Source organism: Salmo salar, chromosome ssa10, assembly GCF_905237065.1.
Source record: "Salmo salar chromosome ssa10, Ssal_v3.1, whole genome shotgun sequence".
Lineage (NCBI taxonomy): Eukaryota > Metazoa > Chordata > Actinopteri > Salmoniformes > Salmonidae > Salmo > Salmo salar.
Window position 1 is genome coordinate 118,597,796 of NC_059451.1, and position 18,299 is coordinate 118,616,094.

The 18,299-nt window shown below is 40.7% G+C and overlaps 1 protein-coding gene across 2 annotated transcripts in view; it reads right to left on the bottom strand.

The window, feature by feature from the left end:
- Nucleotides 1-18,299, bottom strand: part of LOC106561697 (cGMP-inhibited 3',5'-cyclic phosphodiesterase A) — a 222,721-nt gene that overhangs the window by 77,589 nt on the left and 126,833 nt on the right. For both annotated transcript variants that reach the window (XM_014125905.2, XM_045688503.1), the window contains exon 2: nucleotides 13,717-13,758. In XM_014125905.2, coding sequence (XP_013981380.2) covers nucleotides 13,717-13,758 — 42 coding nt within the window. The remainder of the gene's footprint in view (nucleotides 1-13,716; nucleotides 13,759-18,299) is intronic.

Below are 18,299 nucleotides of genomic sequence, written 5' to 3' on the forward strand. Positions count from 1 at the left end.
TATAGTGTCAAGAGACACACAGGTGTTTGTAATCATGGCCAAGTATGGCCTAATATCATTGGTTAACTCAAATATTTAAAAAAATGGCATACAAAGAACATACAAAAAGACAAACAAATGTATAGCATACGATCATAGCATTTGTAGTCTAAAATGTATCTAACAAACAATTACAATGGCAAAATCACAATTATCACAAGAATGGCTTCAGATCAAAGTCTATGTTGAGACCGAAGGGAGCAAGGGTCTTTAAATTAAAGATCCAGGCAGCCTCTCGTTTCAACAATAAATGATCAAGGTCACCCCCTCTCCTCGGGAGGGTGACATGTTCAATACCAATATAACGCAGAGACGAAATCGGATGGTTTGCTTCCAAAAAGTGGGCCGCAACTGGGTAAGTTAAGTTTTTGCACCTAATGGTGCTACGATGCTCTGAGATACGTACTTTTAATTAACGCTTTGTTTTACCCACATAATTTTTACCACAAGGACAAGTTATAAGATAAATAACTGCCTTAGTGGAACACGTAATAACACCTTTAATTGGGATAGATTTCCCTGTTTGGGGGTGTTTGAAGGATCTACATTTATAAGTGCCATTACATTGAGCACAGCCATTACACTTGTAATTTCCATCCAGTATGGGCGCAAATAGACGTTGTTCAGGAATATCTTGGGGTGGTAAATCAGAGTGTACCAATTGGTCTCTGAGATTTCTTCCCCGCGAGAATACGACCAGGGGAAGATCAGAAAACACATCACCGAGACTATCATCATATTTCAGAATGTGCCAATGTTTGTGAACGATTCCTTTAATTTGTTCAGAGCACTTTGAATAGCGGGTAGTGAGAACGCAAGAATGCGTCTTTTTGCGAGACTGACCTTGAAAAAGGTCATGTCTCGTTTTGTTTAGAATTTTCTCAATGGCAATATTAATCTGATCATTGTTGTACCCCCTCTCCTTGAACTTATCCTGAGTCTCAGCCATATTTCTGTCGAAATCTGATTGTTTAATACAAATTCTTTTGATTCGACAGAATTGGCTGTAGGGCAAACTATTTTTCAAGGGCAGTGGGTGACAACTATCAGCCCTCAACAAACTGTTACGATCAGTAGGTTTCCTGTAAAGATCAGTGTATAAAACATTATCTTCACACACGATCAGAAGATCAAGAAAACTGATTTGACGTGTATCAGATTGCATAGTAAATCTCAAATGTTCAGAACAGGAGTTAAGAAAAGCATAAAACGCCTGGAGCAGTTCTGCATCACCCCTCCATAGAACAAAAATATCGTCAATATACCGTTTCCAAATAATGATGTTAGGCAAGAAAACATTTTTGAGAGGGTTGAAAATGGATTGTTTCTCCATGTAACCCACATACAAATTAGCATAGTTAGGAGCCATGGGGGATCCCATAGCAGTACCCTTCGTCTGAATAAAGAAATCATTTAGAAACATGAAGTAGTTATGTGTGAGTACTATTTCAGCCAATGTTACAATGCAGGCACTGGAAGGTAGCTCATTAGGGTCACGTTGCAGAAGAAAATGTTCCATGGCTTCAATACCGCCCTCGTGTGGAATATTTGTGTATAACGACTCAACATCAAAAGTAACTAAAAGGTGTTCTCAGGCAGAGGATCAAGAGATTCAATGATAGAGATCATACTGCTGGTGTCCTTTACAAAGGAGGGGAGCTGTTCTGCAAGTGGTCTAATAAAAAAATCCACAAAAGTAGATAGAGGGGCCGTTACTGCATCAATGCCCGCTACAATAGGGCGCCCTGGAGGGTTTGTAACATTCTTGTGTAATTTCGGCAAAGTATAGAAAGTGGCAATTTTAGGGTGTTGAATGGCCAGAAAGTCATATTCTTTTTTAGTTATCTGACCAGAATTTAAATAACCATCTAGGACAGTAAAGATAGTATTCTGAAATTGGGAAGTAGGGTCACTTCTGAGTTTCTTGTAAAAGGTGTTGTCAAGCAGTTGTCTATGACACACATTTACATAAGCTGTCCTATCCATGAGACGCTTTGCCTGCTCACCGACCCACCCTTATCAGCAGGACGAATAAGGACTGACGTATCGGATTGTAAATCAAGCAAAGCTTGATTTTCATCCTTAGATAAATTATGGAAAGATTTGAAGTCCTGTTTATTCTTACGGAGATGAGCAACATCTTTTTCAACAAGTCTGCAATATGTCTCGATAGAGTGATTGCGATTGGCTGGAGGTACAAAATAACTCTTGCTTCTAAAAGGAGTCGGAGTACGTACAGGTAAGTAACCTACTGGTTCAATAGAAGTGTCAGGATTAGGGGAGCTAAAGTATTCCCTTAAACGGATGTTTCTAAAAAACTTGAACATGTCTACCTTAACGTCAAAATCGTTACACTGTGTTGTAGGCACAAAAGATAACCCTTTATTAAGCAAAGAGACATGGGCAGGGCTCAATATCTTGCTTGATAAATTAAAGACACTTATTGAAGCCATGGAACATTTTCTTCTGCAACGTGACCCTAATGAGCTACCTTCCAGTGCCTGCATTGTAACATTGGCTGAAATAGTACTCACACATAACTACTTCATGTTTCTAAATGATTTCTTTATTCAGACGAAGGGTACTGCTATGGGATCCCCCATGGCTCCTAACTATGCTAATTTGTATGTGGGTTACATGGAGAAACAATCCATTTTCAACCCTCTCAAAAATGTTTTCTTGCCTAACATCATTATTTGGAAACGGTATATTGACGATATTTTTGTTCTATGGAGGGGTGATGCAGAACTGCTCCAGGCGTTTTATGCTTTTCTTAACTCCTGTTCTGAACATTTGAGATTTACTATGCAATCTGATACACGTCAAATCAGTTTTCTTGATCTTCTGATCGTGTGTGAAGATAATGTTTTATACACTGATCTTTACAGGAAACCTACTGATCGTAACAGTTTGTTGAGGGCTGATAGTTGTCACCCACTGCCCTTGAAAAATAGTTTGCCCTACAGCCAATTCTGTCGAATCAAAAGAATTTGTATTAAACAATCAGATTTCGACAGAAATATGGCTGAGACTCAGGATAAGTTCAAGGAGAGGGGGTACAACAATGATCAGATTAATATTGCCATTGAGAAAATTCTAAACAAAACGAGACATGACCTTTTTCAAGGTCAGTCTCGCAAAAGACGCATTCTTGCGTTCTCACTACCCGCTATTCAAAGTGCTCTGAACAAATTAAAGGAATCGTTCACAAACATTGGCACATTCTGAAATATGATGATAGTCTCGGTAATGTGTTTTCTGATCTTCCCCTGGTCGTATTCTCGCGGGGAAGAAATCTCAGAGACCAATTGGTACACTCTGATTTACCACCCCAAGATATTCCTGAACAACGTCTATTTGCGCCCATACTGGATGGAAATTACAAGTGTAATGGCTGTGCTCAATGTAATGGCACTAATAAATGTAGATCCTTCAAACACCCCCAAACAGGGAAATCTATCCCAATTAAAGGTGTTATTACGTGTTCCACTAAGGCAGTTATTTATCTTATAACTTGTCCTTGTGGTAAAAATTATGTGGGTAAAACAAAGCGTGAATTAAAAGTACGTATCTCAGAGCATCGTAGCACCATTAGGTGCAAAAACTTAACTTACCCAGTTGCGGCCCACTTTTTGGAAGCAAACCATCCGATTTCGTCTCTGCGTTATATTGGTATTGAACATGTCACCCTCCCGAGGAGAGGGGGTGACCTTGATAATTTATTGTTGAAACGAGAGGCTGCCTGGATCTTTAATTTAAAGACCCTTGCTCCCTTCGGTCTCAACATAGACTTTGATCTGAAGCCATTCTTGTGATAATTGTGATTTTGCCATTGTAATTGTTTGTTAGATACATTTTAGACTACAAATGCTATGATCGTATGCTATCCATTTGTTTGTCTTTTTGTATGTTCTTTGTATGCCATTTTTTAAATATTTGAGTTAACCAATGATATTAGGCCATACTTGGCCATGATTACAAACACCTGTGTGTCTCTTGACACTATATAAATGACTCATCTCGCAGTGTTTGATGATACCCTGATGAAGACAGCTTCGCTGTCGAAACGTTGGTGATTAAATTTTTGCATCTGAGCTCTTAGAGTGTGCGGCTTTCCTTTATTTTCTAATGGCTAGCACAGCCACCAGATCTCAACCCTATTAAGCTGTTGTGGGAGCAGCCTGACCATATGATACGTAAGAAGTGCCAATCCAACTTGTGGGAGGTGCTTCAGGAAGCCTGGGGTGAAATCTCTTCAGATTACCTTACCAAATTGACACCTAGAACGCCAAAGGTCTGCACGGCTGTGATTGCTGCAAATGGAGGATTCTTTGACGAAAACACAATGTTTGAAGGACACAATTATTATTTAAATAAAACATCATTATTTATAACCTTGTCAACATCTTGACTATATTTCTTATTCATTTTGCAACTCAATTCATGTATGTTTTCATTGAAAACAAGGACATTTCTAAGTGACCCCTAACTTTTGAGTGGTAGTATAAATAAAGCTTGATTTGATTAGAACCAGATCACAACCAGCAGGTTGACGTTATTGCAATGAGGTTGTAAAGTAGTTGAATGTCACTTCAAATAGCTTCTACTGCTGGGTTATGGCCTTGTTCTGAGTACCCATCTCTAAAAATATGTAGGTTAAAAGAAAAAAAGGACACATTTCTGTGGACTGTAAGGAAAATAGACTGTAAAGTAGTCTTCTACATTGTTCGGCTCAATAGAACTTGATGTTTGATGTGGTTGTTGGACAGGATATCTGGGCCTGTGAACTGGACAGCACAGAAGACAGGAACTGGGACTATGGTGGAAAAATGAGAGAAGATGATACTTGTGTCTGTCGAGTTGCTGAAGCCAGCCCGGTGTGTTGATTCAATACAACATTTTTCATATAGATGGCCATAAGTTTATAGTTCAGATACACACACGGCACACATCCTGAGCTCGCACCTTCAGCCCTGGACAAGACATGGGGTGACTGAAGACTGTTGAAACTTGAATTTGACTAAATGAATGTTATTATGTGAATTAAATTGTTGTCTTTGGTTTTGTTTTCATTTTAATTTGTCTTATTGCATTGTATGTTTTTTTTCACCTGATGTATTTTTAAAGTGACTGGATTGAAATGATTTGTTGTGTTGACTGGTTATCAGGCACATTGCTGTTGTCCAGTCATACCAAATGTAAAGTTGATTAGGATCTGGGTGTGTTGTCTTTCAGTCCACCAGAGTTCAACGAGTTCGTAATTCAGGTTGGGGGTTCAAGTTCACTCTTCAATTTGATTAAAAGGGCAGTGAATTCGCTGATACTCTGAGAATATTGTATGCACAAGCCACCTGTGTGACCCACATAGTATTTTCTCTTAGAGATTATTCTGAACGGAAGACGTGTGTAATCACGTTATGTCTTAATTAGTTGATAGTAATTTATTCTTTCTTATTCTGTAATGTATCATTTATTTTATATACAGGGTCAATCTTTCTTGACAAATAAATGTTATTAGGAGCCTTTTTAAACCTCAAATACGGTACAAGATTTATATTTTCGGATCCTGTATCTGTAACCATACTCTGCGAGGCCGAATGGTCACTTCCATTCATCTTCTGTATGTTGTCCTGTCACTTCCATTCATCTTCTGTATGTTGTCCTGTCACTTCCATTCATCTTCTGTATGTTGTCCTGTCACTTCCATTCATCTTCTGTATGATGTCCTGTCACTTCCATTCATCTTCTGTATGTTGTCCTGTCACTTCCATTCATCTTCTGTATGTTGTCCTGTCACTTCCATTCATCTTCTGTATATGTCCTGTCACTTCCATTCATCTTCTGTATGTTGTCCTGTCACTTCCATTCATCTTCTGTATGTTGTTCTGTCACTTCCATTCATCTTCTGTATGTTGTCCTGTCACTTCCATTCATCTTCTGGTCATGTGCCTACATTATATAGATGTTTTAATGTATCTAACCTTTATTTAATGAGGCAAGTCAGAAAACAAATTCTTATTTACAATGACGGCCTACCCCGGCCAAACCCTCCCCTAACCCGGACGCTGCTGGGCCAATTGTGCGCCGCCACATGGGTCTCCCGGTCTCGGCTGGCTGCGACAGAGCCTGGACTCAAACCCAGAATCTCTAGTGGCACAGCTAGCACCGCGATGCAGTGCCTTAGACCACTGTGCCACTCGGGAGGCCCCAACCTAATCTTTTTGATTGTCAACTGTATTACTGTACAGTATTCTATTATACTGTATTATATGGACTGGAATTACAAACATTGTCCAAACCATGATGAATCAGAAGAGAGCATGCGATTCTGGGGGAACATATGCGGTCTACAAAGTTAGAACTATAGGCTAAAGAATTTGACTTTAATGTTGAAATATAATACAGCCTATTTGTGTTATGAGTAGGCTGACGCATACAGTACCAGTCAAAAGTTTGGACACACCAACCAATTCCAGGGTTTTTCTTAATTTTTACTATTTTCTACCATGTAGAATAATAGTGAAGACATCAAAGCTATGAAATAACACATATGGAATCATGTTGTAACCTTTAAAAGTGTTAAACAAATCAAGATATATTTTATATTTAAGATTCTTCAAAGTAGCCACCCTTTGCCTTGATGACAGCTTTGCACACGCTTGGCATTCTCTCAACCAGCTTCACCTGGAATGCTTTTCCAACAGTCTTGAAGGAGTTTGCTGCACTTGTTGGCTGCTTTTCCTTCACTCTGCGGTCCAACTCATCCCAAACTATCGCAATTGGGTTGAGGGCAGGTCATCTGATGCAGCACTCCATCACTCTCCTTACGTATATTAAGGCATTTGTAAAAATTCTATAGCAATATAGAGTGGGAAAGCGGCCATGTGTTTGGACAATTAATAGACACTGCAGTAAATAAAACCTAGTCAAAACATCTATCTCGTCCAGGTCCAGAGTTTACACAGACAGGTGCGCCATAGCCAATCAGAGGTACAGAGGGCCTTTATGTCATTTGCCACATGGGCCTACCATCATTCCCTTTGAACTGGACTGTGTGTTTACAGGCAGTTGCAACAGCACGACTTTAGATCGCTAAAAGCCACCTGAATGGATTAGTGAAAATATTGATATACCACGTTTGGGAACTTTGCAGTCCTATTGATCAAACAACCATGAAAAGGTAGGCTATCACTTATGCAGATCAACAACAACAAGACCAACAACTAATGCTTGCCAGAGCAAGAGGAGCTAAAATATAACGAAGTAACATTAGATAAACCCTCTCAAACTTTTTCAGCTAGTTGGCCGTCAAAATTGCACTGATAAACGATGGGGAATGGTAGCCTTCTGCAGTTTGCTTGCCAATGCATGCTAGTCCCAACCAAGCAACCAAGCTAACTGGCTAACATTGCCAGCTAGCTACTTCCATATTACTAACCGTAGCAGAGCTGGTTAGGCTGTTTACATGTTATCTAGAGCGTTCTTTTTCTGCCGACGTTTACTGACACCGGTCATATTCAGCGGGTGTTGCACGTTTGTAAATTCATCAGTTATTCTGCACCCTGGCACACTCAGATGAGAGTGCTCTGAAATCGGAGTAGATAGCCAGAATGAATTTGTAAACGCAAGTTAACTGGATAACAGTCGTTAAAGTTCACCATAGCTAGCTAGCTAGGAAAACGAATTACATTTCTTGGTAACTAACCAAATTACACTTAATTCTCTAGCTGTGTAAAGCCAACGAAAAACGATAGGAGGGGAAAAAGTCAGTCCCCAACCCACTCCTCCAATGACATGACATCCTCCTAGCAGCTAGCAAGCTAGCTATCTAGCTAACAATGGGTTCAGTGTTTTTATCCTGCTACATAAGCGGATACGCTAGCCTATTAGCCATGCTAGTTTGATTGTATTGGCATTCCCAGACTTTGTCCGATTTTGTCCAAAATATTGAGTCATTGAAACTGAAACAGTGAATCCCGAATGGAGGCAGGTAACAATGTACCAGGACAGCTGTGATTTACAACCTGATAGCAGTATTTCCTGGACTACCAACAAATGTATTGGTGAATTATATTAATCATGCATTGAACTACGTCCATCTATTGTGCCAACAATGCCTTTGTCATGGAATGGAATGTTATGTCAAATAGAACCTATTTTTAAAACCTCTTCTAAAGATGGTTTGTAGCATAAACTGGGAAAGTGATATTTATGACTGATATTATGATTGTCTGTTTCATATCTTTAAACTCCACAGAGACACTCCTCTGCTATCCCTGCCTCCATTAGACTAGCAGAGTAAAAATAAACAAAAAAGCTGCTCCTCTCTCTCTCTCTCTCTCTCTCTCTCTCTCTCTCTTTTGCGCTCTGTCTCTTTCCCTTTCTCTCTCTCTCTATTTCTCTCTCTCTCTGTCTCTCTCTCCATCTCTGTCTCGCTGTCTCTCTCTCTCTCTCTTTTGCTCTCTGTCTCTTTCCCTTTCTCTCTCTCTCTATTTCTCTCTCTCTCTGTCTCTTTCTCTCTCTCTCAATTTCTCTCTCTCTCTCTCTCTCTCTCTCTCTCTCTCTCTCTCTCTCTTTCTCTTTGTCTCTTTCTCTCTGTGTGTGTCTCTCTTTCTGTCTTACTGTTCTCTCTCTGTCTCTTATTCCCTCTTTGCCTCTTTCTCTCTATCTCTCTGTCTCTCTCTCTCTGTCTCTCTCTCTATGTCATACTCCTCTTTCTCACTTCCTATCTTACCCCTTCTCTCTCTTTCGCTCTCTCTCTTTCTGTCTTCCCTATCTCTCTGTCAGAATCCTCCCTCTCTTACTCACTCCCACCTCTCTCTCTCCCTCTCTGACTCACTCCCACATCTCACTATTTCTCTCTTCACAGTAGGTTGCTCAGGGTGGAACCAGACACACCAGAACAGAGGAGAAGGAAAACAAGTGTCTCCTCTACACAGTGGGATGAGAGCCAGAGTGGCTGGAGTCTCCTCTACACAGTGGGATGAGAGCCAGAGTGGCTGGAGTCTCCTCTACACAGTGGGATGAGAGCCAGTGTGGCTGGAGTCTCCTCTACACAGTGGGATGAGAGCCAGAGTGGCTGGAGTCTCCTCTACACAGTGGGATGAGAGCCAGAGTGGCTGGAGTCTCCTCTACACAGTGGGATGAGAGCCAGAGTGGCTGGAGTCTCCTCTACACAGTGGGATGAGAGCCAGAGTGGCTGGAGTCTCCTCTACACAGTGGGATGAGAGCCAGAGTGGCTGGAGTCTCCTCTACACAGTGGGATGAGAGCCAGCGTGGCTATAGTCTCCTCTACACAGTGGGGTGAGAGCCAGAGTGGCTAGAGTCTCCTCTACACAGTGGGATGAGAGCCAGAGTGGCTGGAGTCTCCTCTACACAGTGGGATGAGAGCCAGAGTGGCTGGAGTCTCCTCTACACAGTGGGATGAGAGCCAGAGTGGCTGGAGTCTCCACTACACAGTGGGATGAGAGCTGGGGGGCTGAATGTTCAGGGTCAATTGGTCTGACCTCTCCCAGTAAAACTTTAATGAGCCGCTTATTCCTTTGTTTTGTTTAAGATTTTTCTTCCTTTTAATAAAATATGGAATAACATGTAACTGTATCCCAGCTTGGCTTGAATGGGTCTGGCTCAGCACGACCTCAGACGGGGGGGTGGAGAAAAAGAGAGGGGCGGGAGAGAGACAGAAGAATAGAGAGGTACAAGCCACTGCTTAGGAGAGAAAGGAGAGAGTGAGACAAAAGAGAGGGAGAAGGAGTAGACAGAAAGTATAAGGAGAAAAACAGAGAGATCTTACAGTATGAGTAATGTGCTCTTTATCTTGTACAGTGGGATACACAGTGTGTTGTTCCAAGAGTGATTGAGTACCAGATACTGTCTGGGGATATATAATAACAGTGGGGCGGTAGGTCTATCGATGACCCTAAGGCCTATGGGTAATAGTGTAAAGAGAGTGATGTGTTTACAGCTTGTTCTAAATGCCCTCAGTATGACTAGTTACTACGGCTTGTCTGCTCTGCTCCACAGAACTTTGGGTATTCCATGAATTCCGAGTTCCGACCATCCCATTATTCCGGATAACAATGAATCAGAATGGGACAGATCAAGCACTCTTTATCTTGTCTCTGCTAATCTCTCCAGGTAATGTTCCAAAGCCAACGTGTTTTCAAGTCAAATATAAATATTTGAAATGCTTTTTAGTGGAAATTCTTTAGTGGAAAAATGATGAGGTGTGGAAAAGGACTCCAATGTGTGGCTGTTGGCCAATACGGCACTGCAAAAGTCAATACATCTCTTTGGATGCATGATTTACACACTGCATGGGCCGTGCTAGCGTGGCATGGAATTACTACTGCTACAGAACTCTTTCTCTTCTTCTTTAATTCCCTTAAACTCTCTCTCTATTTTGCTTGGTCAATCGCTCTCTCTCTCTCCCTTTCTCTCTCGGATTCTCTCTCTCTCTCTCTCTGAGAGAGATAAATATCCAAATAACCTATAACCCATATCCAAATAACCTGTATACCAATCCAAATAACCCAAATATACCTATCCAAATAACCTAATATACCTATCAAATAACCCTAATATACCTATCCAAATAACCCTAATATACCTATCCAAATAACCTAATATACCTATCCAAATAACCCTAATATACCTATCCAAATAACCCTAATATACCTATCCAAATAACCTAATATACCTATCCAAATAACCCTAATATACCTATCCAAATAACCCTAATATACCTATCCAAATAACCCTAATATACCTATCCAAATAACCCTGATATACCTATCAAATAACCCTGATATACCTATCCAAATAACCCTAATATACCTATCCAAATAAAAATGTCAGCCCGGGGAATGCATCAATCACAGAGAATGTGTTTGCCTGTCTTGGTAACCCTCATAACACATTGTTTGGAGCAATTTTTCCCAATCCTTTAATATGCTGGTAGTGTAATTCAATAATAACACATTCTAGAGAATTCAGGGGGGAGCCCTGACCGACTGAAACCCGGGTCTAGCGACTGTTAAGCCAACACTTTCACCGTTATGCCGAGAGGTCTGAACGACCTGACGACATTGCTAGGTGTTGGGTTAAAGTCTCTACAATATACTGTAGCTACAAGTTATTACCTATAGCTAAGAAAGCCATTTCCCTCTGTGCAAAGACTTACTGTAGGCTAAATGCCAAAGCTGTCTGTATTACTGGTACATCCGACTAGAAGATCATGAACAATGGGAGACCTTAATAATCTGTCTCGCCGGACCAATCTAAAGGTGGAAGAGCGAGTCAAAGACTGATAGATATGGGACAAACCTTTTAACAGTTAGGGTTATATCATGCTCTGGAATGCAACTCTGGGATTCTGTTTTTAAATCTATCTTTTACACTACACTTTACATTGTATAATTGTTCCTGTCTCGGTCTCCCGAGTGGCGCAGTGGTCTAAGGCACTGCATCTCAGTGCTAGAGGCGTCACTACAGACACCCTGGTTTGAATCCTGGTTTTACTTGCTATATTGTATTTACTTGCCACCATGGCCTTTTTTGCCTTTACCTTCCTTATCTCACCTCATTTGCTCACATTGTATATAGACTTATTTTTCTACTGTATTATTGACTGTATGTTTGTTTTACTCCATGTGTAACTCTGTGTTGTTGTATGTGTCAAACTGCTTTGCTTTATATTGGCCAGGTCGCAATTGTAAATGAGAACTTGTTCTCAACTTGCCTACCTGGTTAAATAAAGGTAAAATTAAAAAAATTTAAAATAAAAATCCAGAAATGTATGTAGGTCTGTCGTTGAGCTGTTCTTGTCTATTGATGTTCTGTATTATGTCATGTTTTATGTTTTGTGTGGACACCAGGAAGAGTAGCTGCTGCTTTTGCAACAGCTAACGGGGATCCTAATAAAATAACAAAAATACAAAAAAAATACCAGGCTGCATCACATCCGGCCGTGATTGGGAGTCCCATAGGGCGGCGCACAATTGGCCCAGCGTCGTCTGGGTTTGGCCGGTTTAGGCCGTCATTGTAAATAAGAATTTGTTCTTAACTGACTTGTCAAGTTAAAGAAAATTAAAGAAAAAAAAACCTCAGAATGGTCAGTACTCCCTGACAAAGCGGGCAAATGTAAAAGAACCCAATCCATCTCACCTTGAGAAAGATATCCTCCTGATTACTAGAGAACATGGTGTACAGTACAGTAGACAACTGTGACATATGGCCATGTCAGCACCATACTGCCTGGGCTGGGGGCACTGTTTGATTCTTATGTCTTTTGGATTAGAGCCGTGTTGTGCTCGTTTATTTTATATAATAGAAACATACAGATGTGATATCTTCATTTGATCACTGTTGTCTTAGGGAAATTAAAATTGTAGTGTATTCAAGGTTTGAAAAAAGACTTCTAAAGTTTGTAATAGCCACTTAAAATGTTCAGACTTCGATTGACCTAATGAAAAATGTATCTGACGAGCCAGTGTATCTCTGTGTGTTAAGGGGTTATAAACACTAACCTGACGAGCCAGTGTATCTCTGTGTGTTAAGGGGTTATAAACACTAACCTGACGAGCCAGTGTATCTCTGTGTGTTAAGGGGTTATAAACACTAACCTGACAAGCCAGTGTATCTCTGTGTGTTAAGGGGTTATAAACACTAACCTGACGAGCCAGTGTATCTCTGTGTGTTAAGGGGTTATAAACACTAACCTGACGAGCCAGTGTATCTCTGTGTGTTAAGGGGTTATAAACACTAACCTGACGAGCCAGTTTATATCTGTGTGTTAAGGGGTTATAAACACTAACCTGACGAGCCAGTATATCTCTGTGTGTTAAGGGGTTATAAACACTAACCTGACGAGCCAGTATATCTCTGTGTGTTAAGGGGTTATAAACACTAACCTGACGAGCCAGTATATCTCTGTGTGTTAAGGGGTTATAAACACTAACCTGACGAGCCAGTATATCTCTGTGTGTTAAGGGGTTATAAACACTAACCTGACGAGCCAGTATATCTCTGTGTGTTAAGGGGTTATAAACACTAACCTGACGAGCCTGTGTATCTCTGTGTGTTAAGGGGTTATAAACACTAACCTGACGAGCCAGTATATCTCTGTGTGTTAAGGGGTTATAAACACTAACCTGACGAGCCAGTATATCTCTGTGTGTTAAGGGGTTATAAACACTAACCTGACAAGCCAGTGTATCTCTGTGTGTTAAGGGGTTATAAACACTAACCTGACGAGCCAGTATATCTCTGTGTGTTAAGGGGTTATAAACACTAACCTGACAAGCCAGTGTATCTCTGTGTGTTAAGGGGTTATAAACACTAACCTGACAAGCCAGTATATCTCTGTGTGTTAAGGGGTTATAAACACTAACCTGACGAGCCAGTATATCTCTGTGTGTTAAGGGGTTATAAACACTAACCTGACGAGCCAGTATATATCTGTGTGTTAAGGGGTTATAAACACTAACCTGACGAGCCAGTATATATCTGTGTGTTAAGGGGTTATAAACACTAACCTGACGAGCCAGTATATCTCTGTGTGTTAAGGGGTTATAAACACTAACCTGACGAGCCAGTATATCTCTGTGTGTTAAGGGGTGATAAACACTAACCTGACGAGCCAGTATATCTCTGTGTGTTAAGGTGATAAACACTAACCTGAGATCCTCTTGAGCTTCTTTTGTTGTCCCATTCTGGCATCTGTAGGGAAATCAGAGGGAGAGAGAAATTACAATTATGTACATTTACATGTTAGTCATAAAGCAGACAGTTTTATCCAGAGTGAAATACAATTTCTCAACTTAAGGGTGCTAAAACAACCGCAGCAACCCCAATCACGATCATTCATTCTCTATTATAGATTACAGTATGTTATCTTGTGAAAATCCTTATTCTCCTCACCTGCTGCTGTTCAACTAGGCTAAATAATGAAAGGAAAAAACAGGGAAAGAAATGGAGGGAATCAGTAAATGCTGGAGGGTTTGTTTATTTTGATTTTTTTAACTTTCCATTAAGCACCGGGCTTTCTAATTCAATTTTACAGTCAGGTTTAAGTTTACTTTGGTTCCTTTCACAGCCTAATGGCCCGGTGGAGCCTTTCGACTTTATGTACTCTAATGAACATTGCAGGTGTGTGTGTGTGTGTGTGTGTGTGTGTGTGTGTGTGTGCGTGTGTCCTCCCACAGGCCTCGTAAAGCCATTTTCCACTTCCCTAGGAGTCACCCAGCCAGCCCGTCACCCAGCTCAGCACCACCACTGTCACTAATCACAAGCTGTCGCTGTCTATCTGCTCCACAAAACACACACGCAGAAATCAGATGCACTACCACCACTGAACGAACAGAACAAACATAAACCCTGCTTCTTTTAAGCTTTCCAAGTTCCAAAGTACGCACGGCAGAGCTCCAAAGCAACACTGTTCTCCAAAGCAACGAACACTGTGCATGTCTACAGTTAGCTAGCTGTACTGTTTTAGCTAGGAACACTGTGTATGTCCACAGTTAGCTAACTGTACTGTTTTAGCTAGGGACACTGTGCATGGCTACAGTTAGCTAACTGTACTGTTTTAGCTAGGAACACTGTACATGTCCACAGTTAGCTAGCGGTACTGTTTTAGCTAGGAACACTGTGCATGTCTACAGTTAGCTAGCTGTACTGTTTTAGCTAGGAACACTGTGCATGGCTACAGTTAGCTAGCTGTACTGTTTTAGCTAGGAACACTGTGCATGTCCACAGTTAGCTAGCTGTACTGTTTTAGCTAGGAACACTGTGCATGTCTACAGTTAGCTAGCTGTACTGTTTTAGCTAGGAACACTGTGCATGTCTACAGTTAGCTAGCTGTACTGTTTTAGCTAGGAACACTGTGCATGTCTACAGTTAGCTAACGGTGTTGTTTTAGCTAGGGACACTGTGCATGTCTACAGTTAGCTAACTGTACTGTTTTAGCAAGGAACATTGTGCATGTCCACAGTTAGCTAACTGTACTAATTTAGCTAAGAATACTGTGCGTGGCTACAGTTAGCTATACACAAAAAAAGTACTTTATATTGTGCCAAATAAGGGTTATTTGGTTTGTAACCATAACAGATCCCCCTTCGGTGCTATATAAAACATTTTTGGAAGTTTCTATAAAGAACCATGTTCATAAGGTTCCAAACTGGAACCTGTATGATGCTATAAAGAACCATTCCCTAAGGTTCCTTAGATGGAGTGCTGCGAAGACTGTTGTCCTTCTGGAAGGTTCTCCCGTCTCGACAGAGGAACTCTGGAGCTCTGTCAGAGTGACCATCGGGTTCTTGGTCACCTCCCTGACCAAGGCCCCCGATTAATCAGTTTGGCCGGGCGGCCAGCTCTAGGAAGACTCTTGGTGGTTCCAAACTTCTTCCATTTAGTAATGATGGAGGCAACTGTTCTTGGGGACCTTCAATGCTGCAGACATTTTTTGGTAACCTTCCCCAGATCTGTGCCTCAACATCAACCCTGTCTCGGAGCTCTATGGACAATTCCTTCAACCTCATAGCTTGGTTTTTTCTCTGACATGCAATGTCAACTGTGGGACCTTATATAGACAGGTGTGTGTCTTTCCAAATCATGTAAAATCAATTGAATTTACCACAGATGGACTGCAATCAAGTTGTAGAGACATCTCAAGGATGATCAATGGAAACAGGATGCACCTGAGCTCAATTTCGAGGCTTATTCTAAAACGGATTAAATATATGGAGTACCAGTCAAAAGTTTGGACACACCTACTCATTCAAGGGTTTTTCTTAATTTTTTACTATTTTGTACTTTGTAGAATATTAGTGAAGACATCAAAACTATGAAATAACACCTAAGGAATCATGTTGTAACCACAAAAGTGTTATATATTTTATATTTCAGATTTTTCAAAGAAGAATTTGCACACTCTTGACCTTCTCTCAACCTTCTTCATGAGGTAGTCACCTGAAATGAATTTCAATTCAAACCTGTTGGGGCTAGGGGGCAGTATTTGCACGGCCAGATAAAAAACGTACCCGCTTTAAACTGGTTACTACTCTTGCCCAGAAGCGAGAATATGCATATAATTAGTAGATTTGGATAGAAAACACTCTAAAGTTTCTAAAACTGTTTGAATGGTGTCTGTGAGTATAACAGCACTCATATGGCAGGCCAAAGCCTGAGAAGATTCCATACAGGAAGTGCCCTGTCTGACAATTTGTTGTCCATCTGTTGCATCTCTATCACAAATACAGCATATGTGCTGTAACGTGACACTTTCTAAGGCTCCCATTGCCTCTCTAAAGCCGCCAGAAAGTGGAATGGGGTGTCTGCTGTCTCTGGGCAAAGTACAACAGCTCTGTTTGTGGGTGGTCAGCCTGGGGACAATGAGACTGAGATGCGCTTTCACGACAATTCTCAATTTTTTTCTTTCAGCCTTTGAATGAATACAACGTTGCCCGGTTGGAATATTATCGCTATTTTACGCGAAAAATAGCATAAAAATTGATTTTACACAGCGTTTGACATGCTTCTAAGTACGGTAATGGAATATTTTTAATTTTTTTGTCACGAAATGCGCTCGCGCGTCACTCTTCGGATAGTGACCTGAACGCATGAACAAAACGGAGCTATTTCAATATAACTATGGATTATTTGGAACCAAAACAACATTTGTTGTTGAAGTAGAAGTCCTGGGAGTGCATTCTGATGAAGAACAGCAAAGGTAATCCAATTTTTCTAATAGTAATTCTGAGTTTAGTGAGTCCCAAACTTGGTGGGTGTCAAAATAGCTATCCGTGACGGCCGAGCTATGTACTCAGAATATTGCAAAATGTGCTTTCGCCGAAAAGCTATTTTAAAATCTGACACCGCGATTGCATAAAGGAGTTCTGTATCTATAGTTCTTAAAATAATTGTTATGTATTTTGTGAACGTTTATCATGAGTAATTTAGTAAATTCACCAGAAGTTTTTGGTGGGTATGCTAGTTCTGAACATCACATGCTAATGTAAAAAGCTGGTTTTTGATATAAATATGAACTTGATTGAACAAAACATGCATGTATTGTATAACATAATGTCCTAGGAGTGTCATCTGATGAAGATCATCAAAGGTTAATGCTGCATTTAGCTGTGGTTTTGCTTTTTGTGACATATATGCTTGCTTTGAAAATGGCTGTGTGATTATTTTTGGCAGGGTACTCTCCTGACATAATCTAATGTTTTGTTTTCGCTGTAAAGCCTTTTTGAAATCGGACAATGTGGTTAGATTAACGAGAGTCTTGTCTTTAAAATGGTGTAAAATAGTCATATGTTTGAGAAATTTAAGTTATAGCATTTTTGAGGTATTTGTATTTCGCGCCACGCGATTCCACTGGCTGTTGACTAGGGTGGGAAACAAGCGTCCCACCTAGCCCAGGGAAGTTAACAGGTGTGCCTTGTTAAAAGTTAATTTGTGGAATTTCTTTCCTTCTTAATGCGTTTGAGCCATTCCGTTGTGTTGTGACAAGGTAGGGGTGGTATACAGAAGATAGCCCTATTTGGTAAAAGACCAAGTCCATATTATGGAAATAACAGCTCAAATAAGCAAAGAGAAACAACAGTCCATCATTACTTCCAGACATGAAGGTCAGTCAATGTGGAAAATTCCAAGAACTTTGAAAGTTTCTCCAGTGCAGTCGCAAAAACCATCAAGCACTATGATGAAACTGACTCTCATGAGGACCGCCACAGGAAAGGAAGATCCAGAGTTACCTCTGATGCAGAGGATAAGTTCATTAGAGTTACCAGTGTCAGAAATTGCAGCCCAAATAAATGCTTCACAGAGTTCAAGTAACAGACACATCTCAACATCAACTGTTCAGAGGAGACTGCGTGAATCAGGCCTTCATGGTAGAATTGCTGCAAAGAAACCACTGCTAAAGGACACCAATAATAAGAAAATACTTGCTTGGGGCAAGAAACATGAGCAATGGTTATTAGAGCGGTGGAAATCTGTCCTTTGGTCTGATGAGTCCAAATTTGTGATTTTTTTGTTCCAATCACCATGTCTTCATGAGACGCAGAGTAGGTGAATGGATGATCTCTGCATGTGTGGTTCCCACTGTGAAGCATGGCGGAGGAGGTGTGATTGTGTGGGAGTGCTTTGCTTCGTGACACTGTCAATGATTTATTTAGAATTCAAGGCACACTTAACCAGCATGGCTATCACAGCACTCTGCAGCGATACACCATCCCATTTGGTTTGCGCTTAGTGGG